Raw genomic sequence first — 20,789 nt, forward strand, 5'->3', positions numbered from 1 at the left:
ACAGAAGCATTAGCTTGCTAAGAGGAAGAATAAGACTTACTTGAACTTGTAAGCTTCTTGCATAACGTTTGGCTAAGTCTTTATCTTCTTCTTTGTAAAGAAACATGGCCTCAGCCTCTCTTTTGAAGACCTCTCAAGTCCTTGACAAGTCTGAGTTTGTCAAGGGTCAGACACTCCGCCTTCCTTCCGTTGCTGGCGTAAGGTTCTCCTCCTCGGCTTCCTCCTCCCTTACTGTCCGCGCTGCCAGCTCCTACGCTGATGAGCTTGTTAAGACCGCGGTATGTTATTTATTCATGCTATGAACTCTTTGCATTCTCTTGCTAAAAATGGGTGTTTAAATTATGTACACTTATTTTTATGTGAAGTTGTATTTGGTGTTTGCGATGAAGTATAGTGGTAAAAGTTTATGGCAACAATTAGTCATGCTGCACACTTTTGCTAAACTTTGGTGAATTAGGCAGATCATAACTGTTATAAGGACGTGTTCATTCTTTATGAGCCAAAAAATTTTAGTTGTTAGGTTTCGGTTTTTCATGACCTATGGTGAAAAAGCCCGGCTAAATCATTTATACTTTTTATACTTCGTTGGAATTTTAATAGTTGCTACTTACTCAGACTCTCCGTTTTCGCCAGCTCACCAGTGTCCGATACTGCCAGTACGGATACCGGTGTCGGATACATACTCGGTACGGTAGATTGTACAAGGATACGAAAGTTCATAAACTCAGTTGTTATTCTTACTCTCACCATTAAAGCTTGTGAAGAAAATGAAAGGGGGGAGTACTTGTTATGAAGATGAAGTAAAAAAAACAGATAAAGGAAAAAAATCAATATAAAGAGGAGAAGAAGAAGAAAAATAAAGAAAATAAAAAGTTTACCTTTGCTTTCATGGTAGGAGAGAGAGAAGAAAAATAGAGAAGAAAATCTCTTGAGCATCCTTACTCATGACTCAAAAAAATATCATTTTACTATTTTACAACTTTTCTCTTTTCTAAAAGTTCATCTTTCAATTAAATTTTATTAACAATGACCTCTTTTAAAAGGTCATTATCCTCTCTTTCTTACTTTTATTCTACCCCACCATAATTTATCTCCCTTAATTTATCTAACATTTATCTTTATTTTTTTATAATAATATTTTCATGTACAAAGTTAATATAATTTTTTATTTGATTAAAATAGATCTACTATTTTATTAATTAAAAAATTATTCTTTTAATAAAACTAATATTTTTTAATAAATATAAATGTAGACATTAATAATAATTAAGGAAAATTCGTTAACTTCAAATAAAGATTACAATGTGCATACATCAATAAATATACAAATTAAAAAACTAAAATTTTAAATGATACATTAATTGCAGTTCCTTCCAAACTTTTGCCAGATATTTTCAACCAAGTCATCTTTTAAGGATAAATGTGTTTGTCGATCTTCAACATCATCCTTATTTGCAAAGTATCGGTTGATATCAACAATTCTATCTGTGTAATACTCAAACTCATCATTTAATCCACTTGTACCTTCCGATTAACCTTGTGGGCAATCTCCCATGAACTCTCTACCATCAGCATAGTGTGTATATGTATCATATTATGCATAATTATACAAGAAGTAATTATATCAGAGAGTCGTTCTTCATCCCAAGCAAATGAGGGCTTTCTAATTAAATTGAGCTTGCAACACCCCAAATGCTCGCTCCACATCCTTTCTTGCTACTTCTTGATGTTGGGCAAATAATCTTGCTTTTGGTGTTTGTGGTTCAGTAATAGACTGAATAAAAGTAGCCCATTTAGGATAAATGCCATCAGTGACATAGTAAGTCATACCGTATTGATTTCCATTCACAGTGAAATTGACAGATGGTGCCCTTCCTTCAAACAAATCAACTAAAAGAGGTGATCGATATAGCACATTGAGATCATTATATGAACCTGACATCCCAAAAAGGCATGCCATATCCATAAGTCATGATCAGCGACTGCTTCAAGAATTAATGTTGCAACACCAGCTCAGCCTTGATATTGCCCTTTCCATGCTGCTGGGCGATTCTTCCACTCCCAATGCATGCAATCAACACTACCAATCATGCCAGAGAATCCTCGTTCTTCACTAAAGACCAATAATCTCGTCAAATCTTGTGGTGTTGGTTTTCTCAAATAATGTTGCCCAAATTGGTTGATTATTCCCTTTGCGAAATGAGTGAGTGCTTTTCGTGCCGTGCTTTCGCTAATTCGGAGGTACTCATCAACTTGACCAGCAGCCACCCCATATGCTAGCATACGAAAAGCTACAGTGCACTTTTGTAAAGCACTTAGACCTTTTTTACCAGTTGCATCAATGTTGGTAGTGAACCATGGATCGTTGTTGGAGACAGCTTCCATTATCCGTAAAAATACATGTTTCCACATACTAAACCTACGTCGAAACAATCGAGAAGAATATGTAGGATTTTCAGCAAAATAGTCATTAAATAGTTGGGAATGACCTATTGAATGGTCTCTTTGAATTCGACATTTTTTTTTGTTCTCACCCTTGGTTGTAGTGTTGAAACAATAGGAGGAATAACATATTGAAAGGCATAATCAACCAAATTATCTATTAGTTCATTCTCTTCATCAGAAGATGAAGAACTTGAAGTGGATGAGGAAAAATTGAACTATAAAAACTCATTTTGAAGTTATACATCTAATTGAATGTGGATGTGCATATATATAATATTATGCATGCCAAAAGGTGATGAAAATGAGAAGATTAATGCATGCCAAAAGGTGATGGAAAGGAAAAAACTAATGCATGCCAAAAGGTGATGAAAATGAGAAGACTAATGCATGCCAAAAGGTGATGAAAAGAAAAAAACTAATGCATGCCAAAAGGTGATGGAAATGAGAAGACTAATGCATGCCAAAAGGTGATGAAAAGAAAAGAACTAATGCATGAAAACCTTACATAATTAAAACATCCTTTTAAAACTTTACATAATGAAAACATCCTTTGAAAACATTACATAATTAAAAAATCATTTTAAAACATTACATAATTAAATTATCATTAAAAACAATACATAATTAAAACATAATTAAGACATTACATAATTAAATCATCTACTGACGATTGTAATTCTGAAAGTATTGTCCAAGTTGAACCATCATATCAGCTTCCCATGGCTGAAGAGTTTTCTGTTTGCTTAATGTTTGATAGATTTCCCAATTCATTCGATATTCTTCAATTTGAAGTTGTTGTTGTTTTCGGGCTTTTTTTGTTTTTGAAGTTCTGTCTTTTCCTTCATTATTTCAAAATTAAGTCGAAGACTCTCTCCAAATGCACTTAAAGCTTGAATTGATTGATCTGCAACCATTTTTCCCATCATGCGAGCCGTAGCCTTCTTCACACTCTCAGGGCGAGTAGATGATCCTCCTTGAGGTTCACTTGTTGGTGTTTCAGAATCTTCTTCCGTCCTTGATCTTTTCCCACTACTTTCACTACTAACACCACCAGTTGGTTGTTGATCCAATCGTTTTTTATTACTTTTTACCACTTGCTTCCACTTGTTATACTTTTCCAAAATTTTCTATTGCTCAATCAAGTTAAAGTTACCGTGTTTTCTTTGATGGATTAAATGCGCTTCTTTAAGAACATCTTTGTCTCTCGTGCCACTCTTCTTCCTCCTAAGAGCCTCGTCATAACTTCTAGACACTTCAAACATGCTGGAACAACTCTACCCGAACGACATTTAAGCATGTCGGAGGTTCTTTGTGGGATTAGATGGGGTTGTTCCATCCTCGCTGCTTTATAAGCTTCCTTAACTTTTTGCCACCTCACAATTGGATCTGTACTTGTGTTTATGACTGAACATATGAGAGCAATATCTTCAATCAAATCCCAACTTTTGTTTGAAGATATAAGGGCTTTATCATTAGGATGCTGTTGAGATGGTTGACCAATTGAGTGAAGCTCGATGGTGAACCAAATTGTGAAAGTAGATCTTGAAATGATGGTTGGTTGTAGAGACTAGCATCAACATGATGAACATAATTTTTCTCCATTTTCACCATATTGATCATCTTGATCATTTCCTTCATTTTCATCATCATCATCATCATACTCCATCTCATTTTCGTCTAAACTTTCACCTCTTATCGGAGTTGAATAGTTATCAATATTAGAGTTGACATTGTGAGATTGATGATGGTGGTGAAACATAGTTTGAGAATTTTGGGTATTTTGAGATGAATTTGGGATATTTTGAGGAATAATAAGAAGAATTTGGAGGATTTTGAGAAAATAGAGGATTGAAAGGAGGATTTTGATACTGAATTTGAGCACTTTGATTGTTAGAAGATTTTTTTCTTGTTTTTTTTTACTTGGATTTCTTACATAATTTGGGTTATTTGAATTCATATTTTTTTTGGGATTTTTGAAATGATTATTTTGGTATTTTTTAACAAAAAAAAGTATTAAAATAAGAAGAAAATATGTAAATATAATATTACGTCAAAAAATATCAATAAGGGTCTCATTTTATAGATCTCGAAAAAATATGACCGTTGGTATATTTTTTTAAAAAAAAATTAATTAAATATGAAAATAGTCGTTAAATACAATAAACGGCTATTTTTTGGCTGCCAATCACAAGGCGATAGCAGGAAGGGGGGGGGGGGGGGGGGGGGCAGAGCGCGTGTCAGGGAGCCAAGCAGCCACATTTCATCGCCCAATGAAAACGCGACACGTGGTGAAATTTTTTTTAAAAAAATTGGGTGACCGTTCACCTGAACGGGTCACATGATGACCAATTTTGCCCACCTTTTTTCCAACCCACCGAATATTAGATCACCATTAATATTATTTTTCCTCTAGTTTGGTCAAATGACCCACAATTAGATGATCATTATTGATACGAGCATCATTATTCATAACCTAAAAAAAGGTCATTTTACTATTTCATAATTTTCTCCAAAAAATTCATCTTTCAACATAATCTTATTAACAATAACCTCTTTTAAAAGGTCATCATGTTATCTCTCTTGCTTTTTAATTTTATCTACCTCACCGTACTTTCTCTCCCTTATTTTATCTACCTCTTTTATTTATTTTCTTAATAACTATATCTTCATGAACAAGATAAATTTATTTTTAAAAAATTTAAATTCATCTGTTTAAAAAAAATTATATTATTTGAATTCCTTTTTTTAATATTTGAAGGATTTTTGTGAGATTTTATATCAAAAGAAAGAGGTAGGAAATTAGCAAAAAAAATATGATTTTTGAAAATATTTCAAAAAATATCAAAATTGATCTCATTTTATAGATATCGAAAAAATAAAACCATTGATATATTTTTTAATTTTTTAAATTTATTTTTGATCAGAAAATAGTTATTAAGAAAAATTTATTTTTCTACACCACCCAATTATATGGCGACAGATGGCACATGGTTTGGAAAAAGAAGAGATGACCGGTTGCTTGAAGAGGTCATATTTTGATCCAATTGCCCAATATTTTCCTTGACTCGCCTAATTTTTGGTCATTATTAATAAGAGTTTTGTCATAATTTAGTCATATGACATCCAAAAAGGTCATCAATATGGATGCTCTTAGGCCATCCTTACTCATGACCTAAAAAAAAGTCATCAAACTATTTCACAATTTTTCTCTCTCCTAAAATTTCATCTTTCAACTTAATTTTATTAACAATGATCTCTTTTAAAAGGTCATCATCCTCTCTTTCTTAATTTTTTTCTACACCACCATAATTTCTCTCTCTTAATTTATCTAACATTTATCTTTATTTTTTTATAATAATATTTTCATGTACAAAGATAATATAATTTTTTATTTGATTAAAATACATCTACTATTTTATAATTAAAAAAAATTATTCTTTTAATAAAAATAATATTTTTTAATAAATATAAATATAAATATAATTTTTAATAAATATTTTTTAATATTTAATAACAAAATATGTAAAAATAAATTATGTCAAAAAATATCAATATGGGTCTCATTTTATAGATCTCGAAAAAATATGACCGTTGGTATAATTTTTTTTTAAAAATTATTTAAATACGAAAATAGTCGTTAAAGGCAAAAAACGGGTATATTTTTGCACCCAATCACATGCAGCCACCTGGCTTGCTGATTGACGCGCTTCAGAGGCATGCAAGGGTCAGATTTGCAACGACCAATCAGGAGCCGACACGTGGCAAAAAAAATTTTAAAAAAAATGGGATGACCGTTCACCGGAACGGGTCAACCCAAGACCTATTTACCTAATCTTTTCCCTAACCAACCTAATATTAGATCACCATTATTAGGGTTTTCTTTATAGTTTGGTCATGTGACCTCTACAAAGGTCATGAATAATGGTGCTCTTAGAGCATTATTACTAGTGATCTAATTCAAGGTCACATGAGCAAACTATAAGGAAAATAATAATAATGGTGATCTAATATTAGGTTGGTTAGGGAAAAGATTGGGTAAAATGGTCTTGAAGTGACCCGTTCTGGTGAACGGTCACCTCATTTTTTTTCAAAAACTTTCGCCACGTGTTGCGTTCTGATTGGGTGTTGAAAATTAACAGCCTATTCCCTCTGACACGCGTGCAGCTGCAGGCCACTTGGCGGCTTCTGATTGGGTGAGAAAAAATACCCGTTTTTTTTGCCTTTAACGGCTATTTTCGTATTAAAATAATTAAAAAAAAAAATTATACCAGTGGTCATATTTTTTCGAGATATATAAAATGAGACGCATATTGATATTTTTTGACATAATTTTATTTTTACATATTTTGTTCATATTTTCCTACTTTTTTGGTTAAAAAAAATACCGAAGTAATCATTTCAAAAATCCCAAAAAAAAATATGGATTCAAATAACCCAAATTATGGAAGAAATTCATGTAAAAAAAAAATCAAGGAAAAAATCTTCTTACAATCAAATTGCTCAAATTCAGTATCAAAATCCTTCGTTCAATCCTCCATTTTCTCAAAATACTCCAAATTTTCTTACTATATTCCTGGAAATATCCCAAATTAATCTTATTATGTTCCTCAAAATACCCAAAATTCTCAAACTATGTTTCACCACCATCATCAATCTCACAATGTCAACTCTAATATTGATATTTATTCAACTCCAATAAGGGGTGAAAGTTTAGATGAAATGAGATGGAATATGATGATGATGATGATGATGAAAATGAAGGAAATGATCAAGATGATCAATATGGTGAAGATGGAGGAAATTTTGTTCATCATGTTGATGCTAGTCTTTACACCCAACCATCATTTCAAGATCTAGTTTCACAATTTGGTTCACCACCGAGCTTCACTCAATTGGTTCAACCATCTCAACAGCTACCTAATAATAATGATGAAGCACCTATACCTTCAAAGAAAAGTTGGGATTTGATTGAAGATATTGCTCTCATATGTTCAGTCATGAACACAAGTACAGATCCAATTGTGAGCACCAACCAAAAGATAAGAGTGAGGTGGCAGAAAGTTAAGGAAGCTTATGAAGCAGCAAGGATGGAACGACCCCATCTGATCCCACGAAGAACCGCCGACATTCTTAAATGTCGTTGCGGTAGAGTTGCTCCAGCATGTTTGAAGTGGTCTGGAAGTTATGATGAGGCTCTTAGGAGGAAAAAGAGTGGCACGACAGACGAATATGTGCTTAAAGAAGCGCATTTAATTCATTCAAGAAAACACGGTAACTTTAACTTGATTGAGCAATGGAAAATTTTTAGAAAGTATAACAAGTGGAAGCACGTGGTAAAAACTAATCAAAAAAAACAATTGGATCAACAACCAACTGGTGATGTTAGTAGTAAAAGTAGTGGGAAAAGATCAAGGACGGAAGAAGATTCTGAAACTCCAACAAGTGAACCTCAAGGAGGATCATCCACTCGCCCCGAGGGTGTGAAGAAGGCTAAGGCTCGCATGACTGGGAAGATGGTTGCAGATCAATCAATTCAAGCTTTGAGTGCATTTGGAGAGAGTCTTCGACTTAATTCAGAAATAATGAAAGAGAAGACAGAACTTCAACAAAAAGAAGCCCGAAAACAAAAACAACTTCAACTGGAAGAATATCAAATGAATTGGGAGATTTATGAATCATTAAGCAAAAAGGAAACTCTTCAGCCATGGGAAGCTGATATGATGGTTCAACTTGGACAATATCTTCAGAATTACAATCATCAGTAGATATTTTAATCATGTAATGTCTTAATTATGTTTTAATTATGTATTGTTTTTAATGATTGTTTAATTATGTAATGTTTTAAAATGATGTTTTAATTATGTAATGTCTTAAAAAGATGTTTTAATTATGTAAGGTTTTCATGCATTAGTCTTCTCATTTCTATCACCTTTTAGCATGCATTAGTCTTTTCCTTTCCATCACCTTTTGGCATGCATTAGTCTTCTCATTTCCATCACCTTTCTGGCATGCATTAGTCTTTTCCTTTCCATCATCTTTTGGCATGCATAATATTATATATATGCACATCCAAATTCAATTGGATGTATAACTTCAAAATGAGCTTTTCTAAGTTCAATTTTGCCTTATCCACTTCAAGTTCTTCATCTTCTGACGAAGAGAATGAACTAATACATAATATGGTTGATTATGCCTTTCGATACGCAATTCCTCCCATTGATTCAACACTACAACCAAGGGTGAGAACAAAAAAAATGTCGAACTCAAAGAGACCATTCAAAAGGTCATTCCCAACTATTTAATGATTATTTTGCTGAAAATCCTACATATTCTTCTCGATTGTTTCGACGTAGGTTTAGGATGAGGAAACATGTATTTTTACGGATAATGGAAGTTGTCTCCAACAACGATCCATGGTTCACTACCAACATTGATGCAACTGGTAGAAACGGTCTAAGTGCTTTACAAAAGTGTACTGCAGCCCTTCGTATGCTAGCATACGGGGTGGCTGCTAATCAAGTTGATGAGTATCTCCGAATTAGCGAAAGCACAGCACGAAAAGCACTCACTCATTTCACAAAGGGAATAATCAACCAATTTGGGCAACATTATTTGAGAAAACCAACACCATAAGATTTGACGAGATTATTAGCCTTTAGTGAAGAACGAGGATTCCATTGGTAGTGTTGATTGCATGCATTGGGAGTGGAAGAATTGCCCAGCAGCATGGAAAGGACAATATCAAGGCCGAGCTGGTGTTGCAACATTAATTCTTGAACCTGTCGCCGATCATGACCTATGGATATGGCATGCCTTTTTTGGGATGCCAGGTTCATATAATGATCTCAACGTGCTATATCGATCACCTCTTTTAGTTGATTTGTTTGAAGGAAGGGCACCACCTGTCAATTTCACGGTGAATGGAAATCAATACGGCATGGGTTACTATCTCACTGATGGCATTTATCCTAAATGGGCTACTTTTATTCAATCTATTACTGAACCGCAAACAGCAAAAGCAAGGTTATTTTCCCAACATCAAGAAGCAGCAAGAAAGGATGTGGAGCGAGCATTTGGGGTGTTGCAAGCTCGATTTGCAATAATTAGAAAGCCCTCACTTGCTTGGGATGAAGAATGACTCTCTGATATAATTACTTCTTGTATAATTATGCATAATATTATAGTGGAAGATGAAAGAGATACATATACACACTATGCTGATGGTAGAGAGTTCATGGGAGATCGCCCAAAAGGTCAATCAGAAGGTACAAGTGGATTAAATGATGAGTTTTAGTATTACACAGATTAAATTGTTGATATCAATCGATACTTGGCAAATAAGGATGATGTTGAAGATCGACAAACACATTTATCCTTAAAAGATGACTTGGTTCAAAATATCTGGCAAAAGTTTGGAGAGAGCCGCAATTAATGTATCATTTAAAATTTTAGTTTTTTAATTTGTGTATTTATTTTATGTATGTGCATTGTAATATTTATTTGAAGTTAACGAATTTTTCTTAAATATTAAAAAATATTATTAAAAATTATATTTATATTTATATTTATATTTATTAAAAAATATTATTTTTATTAAAAGAATATTTTTTTTAATTATAAAATAGTAGATCTATTTTAATCAAATAAAAAATTATATTAACTTTGTACATGAAAATATTATTATAAAAAAATAAAGATAAATATTAGATAAATTAAGGGAGAGAAATTATGGTGGGGTAGAAAAAATATAAGAAAGAGATGATGATGACCTTTTAAAAGAGGTTATTGTTAATAAAATTAGGTTGAAAGATGAAATTTTAGGAGAGAGAAAAATTGTAAAATAATAAGATGGCCTTTTTTTTGCTCATGAGTAAGGATGCTCTTATATGTTTCCGAGTACAGTAGCCAGGTTAGGTTGCACTTAACTCAATTTGCATAAAATCACGTGGCATGTTTACTTTCCTTATTTTTTTTGTTTTCTTTTGTCTTTTGTTTTTCTCTTCCTATCATTTTCTCCTACATTTTTTTTTACTTTTTTAAATATTTTTTTTTCTTCTGGCTACTTTTTCTATGCTTTAGAGTAAGAATGTTGGGTACTTTTAATTTATTTTGCCGTATCCTCGTACCCATACTCAATAATAGGATGGTGTTCGCGTATCCTAGAATTTTAAAATAGACGTACCGGACACTAAGATCCACACCCATACCCAAGTCCAAGTAACATAGGTTGCTACAGTTCCTATAGCAACTATTCTTCATCAATTGATTTTAATTGGTATATATTTCTCCATGTATAATACTCTCTCAACACCAATATAAATGTCCCATTTGCTTGGGCACGGATATTAAGAGTGGTGTGGGGTCCATTAAAAAGGTGGTAGTTGGGTAAATAGTGAAGGGTAAGTAGTGAAGGGTAGTTGGATAAGTAAGGTATATGAGGGCATATTCGTAATTACTTGTATAAACTAAGGATATATAGGTAAAAAAAATTGACAAAAATAAAAATGTGACAATTAATATGGTTTTGCCAAATAAGGAAATGTGACAATTATATTGGTATGGAGGGAGTATAAAACATAGTCAAGTGCGATCTTGTTTGATTCGTCTTAATGTATATTTTCATAATATTAATTTTTAGAATTTTTTATCATATGAAATTAAAAGATATTAATAATTAAAATCGTGCATTGGATAGCTTGAATAATAGAAGTGCAGCAACTATTAATAACCAGAGAAAGTATTTGTTAAATTGTAGACGATATTTTCATTAAGGGTCAATCAGAAAACGAACTTCCGTGCTTTTACACGGGTAAGGTTCCATATATCCCGATCCCCTAAGCCCTTATCATACGGTGATATCGGATAATATATTGGTGTATTCTAATTTCTATCCATTGGTGAAGTTATGTCTATGGTTTTGAATCTTTTATAAGTTATACTCCTATCCTTTTGGAGAATCCTAGGGAAGATTTGTACAAACCTAGTATTAATCTCTGCAAAAGATGAATAAAAACTTTTCATTAAGTTGTTTCTCTGTGCGGGTGTAAATGTAGAAAACCGTGGCATCACCAGGACGCGGTATCTTGGCCATGGATGAGTCGAACGCTACCTGTGGGAAACGTCTTGCCTCAATCGGGCTAGAGAACACTGAAGCTAACCGCCAAGCTTACCGTACTCTTTTGATCACTCCCCCTGGTCTTGGTCAGTACATCTCTGGTGCTATCCTCTTCGAGGAGACCCTCTACCAATCCACCACCGATGGGAAGAAAATGGTTGATGTTCTTGTCGAGCAGGGCATTGTTCCTGGTATCAAAGTCGACAAGGTCTGATTTCTTGCAACAATTTTTCATTTCTAGTCAGATCATAAGAAAGTAGAGTTTTGTCATATTGACATGTGAGCTTGAAAAATGTACTAATTTACAGGGTTTGGTACCACTCTCTGGTTCAAACGAAGAGTCATGGTGCCAAGGTCTTGATGGTCTTGCTTCCCGCTCTGCTGCTTACTACCAACAGGGTGCCCGTTTTGCCAAATGGTACATACAAGATGTAATTTGAAATATATGTGTAGATAGATATTTGCATACAACATTCCATTGTCCCGCCTAAGCTCCCTTCTATGCGGGTTTTGGGTTCAGATTACTCTAGACTCTAAATAGAAAACACCATCTACAACATCAAATAATAAAAAGTTTCATACTTTGCATAAAATTTAATGCTGACAATGAAAATTATTTGTTTGATTGTTTGTAGGCGTACTGTTGTGAGCATTCCCAATGGGCCATCTGCCTTGGCAGTTAAGGAAGCAGCATGGGGTCTTGCCCGCTATGCTGCTATCACCCAAGTAAATAAACAAACAAACATTTGATTGAACTCATGTCCTTTATGTTCTATTTCAAACTTATCGAGAAATTGTTGGTTTTTAATCATTTTTCGCATATTCAGGACAATGGGTTGGTCCCAATTGTGGAGCCAGAGATCCTTCTCGATGGTGAGCATGGTATCGACAGGACATTCGAGGTTGCTCAGAAGGTTTGGGCCGAGGTGTTCTTCTACTTGGCTGAGAACAATGTGCTGTTTGAGGGTATCCTTCTTAAGCCTAGCATGGTTACCCCTGGTGCCGAGTGCAAGGAAAGGGCTACTCCTGAACAAGTTGCTAGCTACACTCTTGACCTCCTCCGTAGGAGAATCCCCCCTGCTGTCCCTGGAATCATGGCAAGTTTCTACATCTTTTTTATATCGATTTTGTAGATCACTATTGGAACTAATATATTTTTTCATTTAGCAGACCAAATCTTTCGGATTGTGAATGCCCATAAGTGTAGAATCGTTGTGCTTATTGTTTGTCCCTTGATTATATCCCAAGAACAATGTTTTGATTGTGGATTTACGTTTCTCGTACAGTTCTTATCTGGTGGGCAATCTGAAGTGGAGGCAACCTTGAACTTGAATGCCATGAACCAAAGCGCAAACCCATGGCATGTATCTTTCTCTTACGCCAGAGCCCTCCAGAACACCTGTTTGAAGACATGGGGAGGAAGGCCCGAGAATGTAAAGGCTGCTCAAGATGCTCTGTTGACCAGGGCCAAGGCCAACTCTTTGGCACAGCTCGGTAAGTACACTGGCGAGGGCGAGTCTGCAGAGGCCAGCGAGAGCACATACGTCAAGAACTACTCATACTAAGATCTTCTGTTATCAAGTGAGAGATCCAAGTAGATTAAGTTTGTTGATTATATGGTGGTTGATCTAAAGCCCTAATGATATGATTAATGGCCATGAAACAGACTTTTTTGGTAATTATTTGAAAGGAATGTATTTTATACTCAGTTTTAATAAGATTATTTATCTACTGATGAAATTTGTTGTAGTTTCTGGAAATGAACCCATGTGGACCGAATCATCAGTATCTAAACGGGTTTTCAAGAATTGGAAATTATAACTACACTTAAAAGAGTATCCACCTTCCTTCCCTCCTCGGACCCTGATCATAGTTTCTTATGAGTGGGATACACTAGGTATGATGATGACGGCGAATTAAGAGTGTCCATGATTCTAATAGATAGTCCAACTACAAGGCATTTTTCAAAACATTTTTCGAAAGTGTTATCGGCTAGGTGTAGATGATTAGAATCATTAATCTTTGAGTCCATGCCAAAGATTATTTTGCTAGATATGTGGATTTGGGTCCATCCAAAAGACCTCTAGCTTTAAAGTAGTTGACTTTTCTTTGTGATGATGATGGTGAATCTATACAAGTAACAAATCTAGTCTGGAGTGTCTGGAAAATTACTGCAAGACAACAATGGTTACTCTTAGTTTAAGGAACTTCCAACAAGAAGTAAATAATAACAATGATGGTGTCCTAAACCTCTATGAATTAAATGACTTGATTATTATCTTAATGGTGGCTTTTGAGTGAGATTTCTCAATCATATGCTATGAATCCATGAGGAATTAAGTTGTTTCCTTTTTTTCATGTGGTCTTAGGAAAGTATTTTTAATAATTTTATAGGAATTGAAAAACAATTTAACAGGTTAAGCTCAATATCTATCGTGTTCGACGGATAATAATGGAGGTTTTGACTCTTTCTAAGTCCGGTCTTTTAGTTATGTAAAGTTAAACTTTACTTAGTCAACAAATGTCGAGTCCAAATCTAAATGGTTTCGAAAGAAAAGTTAGAATCTAACCAGTAGAAAAACATTCTTAAAAGTTTGTGCTCTAACATTCAATAGAAAAATATTGCAACAAGGAGGGCAAAAGAAATACTTCCAGTATATAAAATTAAACACAACAATAGCAAATTTCACTTGTATGAAACATAAATTAAGGGCAGTCTCTTTTATATGTGAGCTGTGAGTGACAGCTTAGAACCCTGCTATTTTGAGGGTTTAAGTTTTTTATAAATTAAAAAATTATAATAATTTTATCTAAAATGACAACACGCTCAAATCATCGTGTAAACCATGAAAATAAAGTACTTTTCTATAATTAATGACCGTCAATTACCTTGTTTAATGACTACTCTTTTAATTATGGATTTTGGATTACCAGTTAGTGGTATTGCTTTGTATTTTTTTTCAACAATAATTATTGAATTTAGGTAACAAATTAATAATTATTGTTTTGCATGTTATATATTTATCATCCAGTTTCAAATTTATAATTGATCTTATTATTTTCACTTTATTTTCGTTTAATTAGTCCAACTCAATTAATTCATTGGACAAGAATTAGTAATATGTTTTCATTTTCGTGTTTGGTATGTTAATAGAAGTAAATTGAGAATTGTGGATATATATTGAAAATAAAATATAAATTTACAATTTTACCCCATTAAAAATGAAAATAAAAATTGTGGAATTTTTATTAAGAATTGTATATAAGTTTTTTCCATCAATAACTCAATTCCTATCCTTATATTGAATACTTGGAATTCAATAATTCATGGCAAATAATTCAATTCGAAATTTTCATCTCTAATTCAAAACCCACTTATCAAACATGAGATTTTATGAAATTAAGGAATTAAATTTTCATTTTCATCCCATAATTCCACATACCAAACATTCCTTGGTAGAAGAGAAGGAAACTTGATATCAAAAGCTTGTTAGTGGTTCGTCAATGGTCAAATATCTTGGTTCCTTTCCCACACTTGATTGCCATTTATTAACTAAGATATAAAGATTTATAAAATAACATATCCGCGTTTGTAGTCCAACGGTTAGGATAATTGCCTTCCAAGCAATAGACCCGGGTTCGACTCCCGGCAAACGCAATGTCTTTTTAAAATTATTATTATTATATTTAATGTCTTGAAATTACTATTTAATTAATCTTTTTCGTGAAAGCATAAGAACTTTACATGTATTTCAGTTGTTTTCACACAAAATTTTGAACAAGATGAATGACGATTCTCCATTACATTTCACTTAATTTTCAGTAATAATATTTCAAGATTACAAAGAAACCATGATGAATTTGATTAAATAGTGTTTAATTAGTGTAAGAAATGGTGCTAATAGGAATAAATTATAGTGTTACTGTGTTGCTATAATATGTGCCAATGGTAAAACATTTTTTTTCTTCGTTGTAACTTATCATTAACACCTAATATAAACACATTTTCAAATGGTAATGGATGAGAATAAAATTTTGTAAAGATAAAAGCAAATTAGTGTATAACAAGCATAACCGTAAACCTTGTTAAGTGAACTTTCTTGCTAAATTGTACTATATTTTCATTACCACTCTCATGTTGTGCCATGACCCATTTGACATGCCTATTCCGTCCATCTCACAAGTTTTGCTATATTTTCCCTTTTAGTCTATCTTAATAGTTCTATATTTTTATTTTTGGCTTTGACTAGCACTCTTTATTTAGTTCTCGTCCATGCATTTAACTTATGATATTATTTCATTCATACACTTCCCCATAAATCCCACCATTTAACCCCATTTACTCCTTTTGCTTAAATTAATAGAAAAAGTTATGGTACATAGGACTAGTAGTAGAAGACAAAATCTTAGGCTTCATGGTTCACTGCAACAAAAAGGCAAACATGAACCAATATAATTGCCCACAAATAAAAATAATTTCAATCTTCTTACATCAATGGACAAAATAAATTACTAAATATCGGCCATTTAAGAAACGTAATTTAAAGTAGCGATTTTTAGCCTTTAGGACAAACCGCTATTTAAAGTAGCAATTTCTAAGGCAAACCACTACTCAAAATAGCAATCTTTGGGGCAAATTGCTACTTAAAGTAGCTTTTTACACCTAGGGTAAAAATAAAATCCTACTCTAAATAGTGATTTGCCCCAGAGACCATTACTTTGAGCAGTAGGTTTTTATTTTTTAAAATTGTATGTAAAAAAAATAGCAGTGTAAACTCTAATGTTTACTTCATAAAGATCCAACCCAACCCAGCCCAATCTAGCTCGAATCAGCTTAACGCGCATCTAATTTTAAGCGGACTAACATCATTAATGACACATAAATTTTCCAAAAAACTATAGACTACAATATGGTCAAGAACTCAAGATCATTGACACACACAAATGACCATCTCATTAATTAATATAAGTTATGATATGAGTGATCAATCATCCACAAAATGCTTAACAAGATAAAAAAAAACATAGATAGGTATTTTTATTATTAAAACATGCATGATAGACTAAAGTTTTAAGTTCAACCAATGTTGCCAAGGGTAATGTGACCGGTTACATTAGTTCCATTTGCATTGCCATGATTTCCACCAATTTTGCCTATATTTACACCTCCTGATTTCTTCTTTTCATTATCCTCCTTGCCATCTTCTTGTTTCTGTGCACCGGATCCATTTGTGTTACTACCGGAGTTCATAACGCACCCTGAAACAAACGGATTGTACTTGTTGAAATCATCTTACTATACGATGTATTGTGATGCAATATAATATACATTAAACACTTCTCTAAACTCTCATAAACTCTCTACATGTTATTAGAGTCGTAAGATTTTTCGAATGAAAAAATAATATTGGTACTTTATCATCGATCATAATCAACCAAAATCGATCCAAAAAAAATACCAAATCAAAAACAAAACCAATCAAACCAAACCAAATTAAAAATAAAACCAAAACCAAAACTATGATTTCTATGGCTCAAATGAAACAACGTTTGTTCCAAATTATCCAAAAATACAACAAAAAAATTCATACTTCGCCAAAAATTTCTGAAAAATTAAATTTCAAAAATTACACCAAGTGGTGTAAAGAAATTCAAACTGAAATTGATGATCAGGGGTGACTCAATCATATCATTGTCGCCTCTCCTACCATCAGAGATCAACACTGGATCCAAAGTGATAAATTGGTGATCTCTTGGATCCTTACAAGTCTTGAACCCATCATTATTGATTGTGTTCTGGACTATACTATTACTGCCCATGAATTGTGGACTTGGATTCACATCCATCTCGCGCCAATTTCGTTAGCTCCCGTGAATGACCCCATCTTCCGTGAGGTCGCGAGGGGGAGAAATATAGGAGACAAGGGAGAAGAGTCATTATCGGAATCTAATCAACAGGAAGAAAGTTAGAGGAGAGAGAAAATCCGAAAGAGAAGGGAAGGGTTAGGATTTCTGATGTTTTGATCTAAAAAGGGGTTAAGGTTTTTGAAGATTCTAAAAGTACAACCCTAAAAATGCTAATACGCGCATCCATTTTACTGGATAAACCTTTAACCCGTGAGATGACCCTATCAATCCCACAAACTCAATTAAGCTCACAACCCAAAATCCAAATCTTTGACTGTAATAATAAAAATAAATCAATTCAATTTATTTCTTGATTTTTTATCTAAAACTAATTGAAAAATAATTATGAAAAATTTGCAAAAGAGATTATCAAAATTTCCTTTGTAAAATCAAAAGATCAACTAGCGGACTTTCTGTTAAAGGCGATTGGATTCGAAGAATAAAAAATTATTGTGCAAGTTCGGTTTCGGTGATCCGAGATTTAACTTGAGGGGAAGTATAGGAAAATAAAAATAGTACTAAAATATCTTGTAGGAAAATAAAATATTTTAGAATATCTTTTTTAATATTAGAATATTAAGGTTATTTTGTTTCCTTATTTTTAGTTATAATCTCATGTATAAATAGAGGTGTTCTTCTCATTAATAAATCAATACAAATCAAGTATTCAAAACTCAAATCAATCTTTATTTCCACATTATGATTTTCTACAATTGGAATGCAATATAATACGTGCATATTGGAATCGTCTAAAATGTAACCGTAATTAAAATATTTAAGAAAGGGTAAAAATATTAATAAAAGTTAATTTTATCATTTGTTTGGTTTCAAAGTAGTAATGAAATCATTTCTATATTAATTTTACCGAAGTTTTACCAAAAGAGAGATGATTATCATGTAATAAAAAGGTCTATTAGACGATTCATCGAACATTTTGCAAACACCGACTCCAATTAGACGTTCTTGCTGCGAATTTTGATATTTTATCTTTTGCTGGAAACCGAGGATCATCCATGATCACAAGATTGAAGGTATTGGAATTTGCTAATGACATGAATATCAATGTCGGACCAACAATGAGAAGATTAGAAAAGGTTACAAATTGTTCTTCTTTAATCAATATATATATATATATATATATATATATATATATATATATATATATATATATATATATAATAATTTAATTTTTTTAATTATTTATTTATTATAATCTCACGTATTGATTAATCTTAAATAATATAAACTTAAGTATGTATTTGCTTAGAGTAAACTCAGTAATTGAATGACTTATTATAGCAAGCTTAGTTTTTTTAAAAAGAAAAGATAAATAAAATAAAATATCGAAAAAATATTTAAAATGTAAATCTTTTTATGATTTTTATTATTCAGAATTTTTTTATATAAATTGTCAAAATTTTCATTAATTTTACATTAATTTTCAATTTAATGTTTTTAGTATATTATCTTTTATAACAAGTTATTTAATTACCTGAGGTTACTCTAAACAAATACTCATAAAATCGGGATTATTTATGGTTAATCAACAAGTGAGATTATTATAGAAAAATCATAAAAAAATTAAATTATTCTAGATAATTTTTCATTATATATATATATATATATATATATATATATATATATATATATATATATATAATACTTACAAACTCTTATTATAATAGATAGAAAATTACAATATTATCCTTAGTTTTTATTTTATATTTAATTTATAGATTTTAAATTTAATTAAATTAATGAAATCTTATTGAATATATATATATATATATCTATAAATTTTAATAATATCAATTTTATATAATTTTTAATTGAATAATTAGTGCATTAGCAACTTCATTCGCTCAGTTTCAAATGAGATTACTAAAAATTAGAGTATGTAGAAAGAGAAAAAAAATCACCTTGTTGTAGAGGTTGGTGGTAGGGGTAGGCCAGGGGCGGCTCGGTGCTGGAGTAAGCCGGCGAGTGCTGAGCACATGCTGACGGAATGAAGCTTGGTTGTGGTGGTGGTTGTGGTGGTGGTGTTTGGTGTTGGTGAAGATGATTATTATCATCAAGTCCTCGATTGCTTTTGTTAGTCAACTTTTTGAACAGATTTTTCATGCTTTAATTCTAGATTTCTTTGTTTAGTTAGATCGATGCTCATTTGTTCTACATATTATACCCTCTTATTTAAATTAGAATTTAGAATTAGAGATTTAAAGTTACTTTTCAAAAGCTGGAGCATCTCTATTTTCTACTACTTTTTTTTTCCCAATTTTTAAATATCGCCACCCTTTTCATTTTATCGTCCCCCCTTTCAAATGAAATTATAAATTTGCCCCTAATTTTTAAATTACAATTTTGCCACTCTCTACAAATTTCTTATTTATAATAATAATAATAATAATAATAATAATAATAATAATAATAATAATGATAATAATAATAATATCAATAACAATAATAATAATAATTTAACTTTTTTATATTCTTCAAAAAGAATATAAATAATAATAATAATAATAATAATAATAATAATAAAATTAAAATTAATAATTATTATTCAAAAAGAAAAAAAAATTGAATCGCCCAGAACCGGGCGATTGGACCCCAGTTCAATCGCCAAAAAAGTGGCGATTGAACCGGGGTCCAATCGCCTAATTTTGGGCGATTCATTTTTTTTTTCAATATTTTTTTTCTTTTTGAATAATAATTATTAATTTTAATTTTATTATTGTTATTATTATTATTATTATTATTATTATTATTATTATTATTATTATTATTATTATTACTGTTATTATTATTAATTTTATTCATATTCTTTTTGAAGAATATAAAAAAGTTAATTATTATTATTATTGTTGTAATTATTATTACTATTATTATTATTATTATTATTATAAATAAGAAATTTGTAGGGAGTGGCAATTTTATAATTTTTTAAAAATTAGGCGCAAATTCGTAATTTCATTTGGAGGGGTGGCGATAACATGAAAAGAGTAGCGATATTTAGTAACTCCCTTTTTTTTTAGTGTTCCCTCCCTTATTAATATCTCTAATACTATAACTAAACATTAAAAATTATAAAAAAATATGTTAAAAACCTATATATTAGTACAAATTTAACGATATTTTACATTAATATATTTTATTTTCGATATATACTACAAAAACCTAATTTTAATTTCTCTTGTTTAAAATAAAAAATTTTAAATTGGACAAACAAAAAACGAAGAAACTTTCTAAATGGTTCAATTGCATTTTGGGTGAGTTTAGTGAAAAAAATTGAAATCATGGCCGATTTTAGGGGTATTCCAGG

General features: G+C 31.8%; 2 protein-coding genes and 1 non-coding gene across 3 annotated transcripts; 2 read left to right on the forward strand and 1 right to left on the reverse strand.

The window, feature by feature from the left end:
• Positions 1 to 7: 7 nt before the first annotated feature.
• LOC130824276 (fructose-bisphosphate aldolase 1, chloroplastic-like) lies at positions 8 to 13,300 on the forward strand. Its single transcript, XM_057689217.1, has 6 exons — positions 8 to 278; positions 11,499 to 11,768; positions 11,869 to 11,978; positions 12,196 to 12,286; positions 12,388 to 12,657; positions 12,847 to 13,300. Exons 1-6 carry the CDS (start codon positions 105 to 107, stop codon positions 13,123 to 13,125), a joined length of 1,194 nt encoding a protein of 397 aa, XP_057545200.1. The 5' UTR covers positions 8 to 104; the 3' UTR covers positions 13,126 to 13,300.
• A 1,846-nt stretch (positions 13,301 to 15,146) lies between these two features.
• Positions 15,147 to 15,218, forward strand: TRNAG-UCC (transfer RNA glycine (anticodon UCC)). The gene has a single exon. It is a non-coding gene; the product is annotated as a tRNA-Gly (tRNA).
• A 1,273-nt stretch (positions 15,219 to 16,491) lies between these two features.
• Positions 16,492 to 19,673, reverse strand: LOC130824285 (uncharacterized). The gene is made up of 2 exons (XM_057689225.1): positions 19,387 to 19,673; positions 16,492 to 16,819 (listed from the first exon to the last, which is right to left on the reverse strand). Exons 1-2 carry the CDS (start codon positions 19,586 to 19,588, stop codon positions 16,638 to 16,640), a joined length of 384 nt encoding a protein of 127 aa, XP_057545208.1. The 5' UTR covers positions 19,589 to 19,673; the 3' UTR covers positions 16,492 to 16,637.
• Between the last annotated feature and the right edge of the window lie 1,116 nt (positions 19,674 to 20,789).

Source organism: Amaranthus tricolor, chromosome 1, assembly GCF_026212465.1.
Source record: "Amaranthus tricolor cultivar Red isolate AtriRed21 chromosome 1, ASM2621246v1, whole genome shotgun sequence".
Taxonomy (NCBI): Eukaryota; Viridiplantae; Streptophyta; class Magnoliopsida; order Caryophyllales; family Amaranthaceae; genus Amaranthus; species Amaranthus tricolor.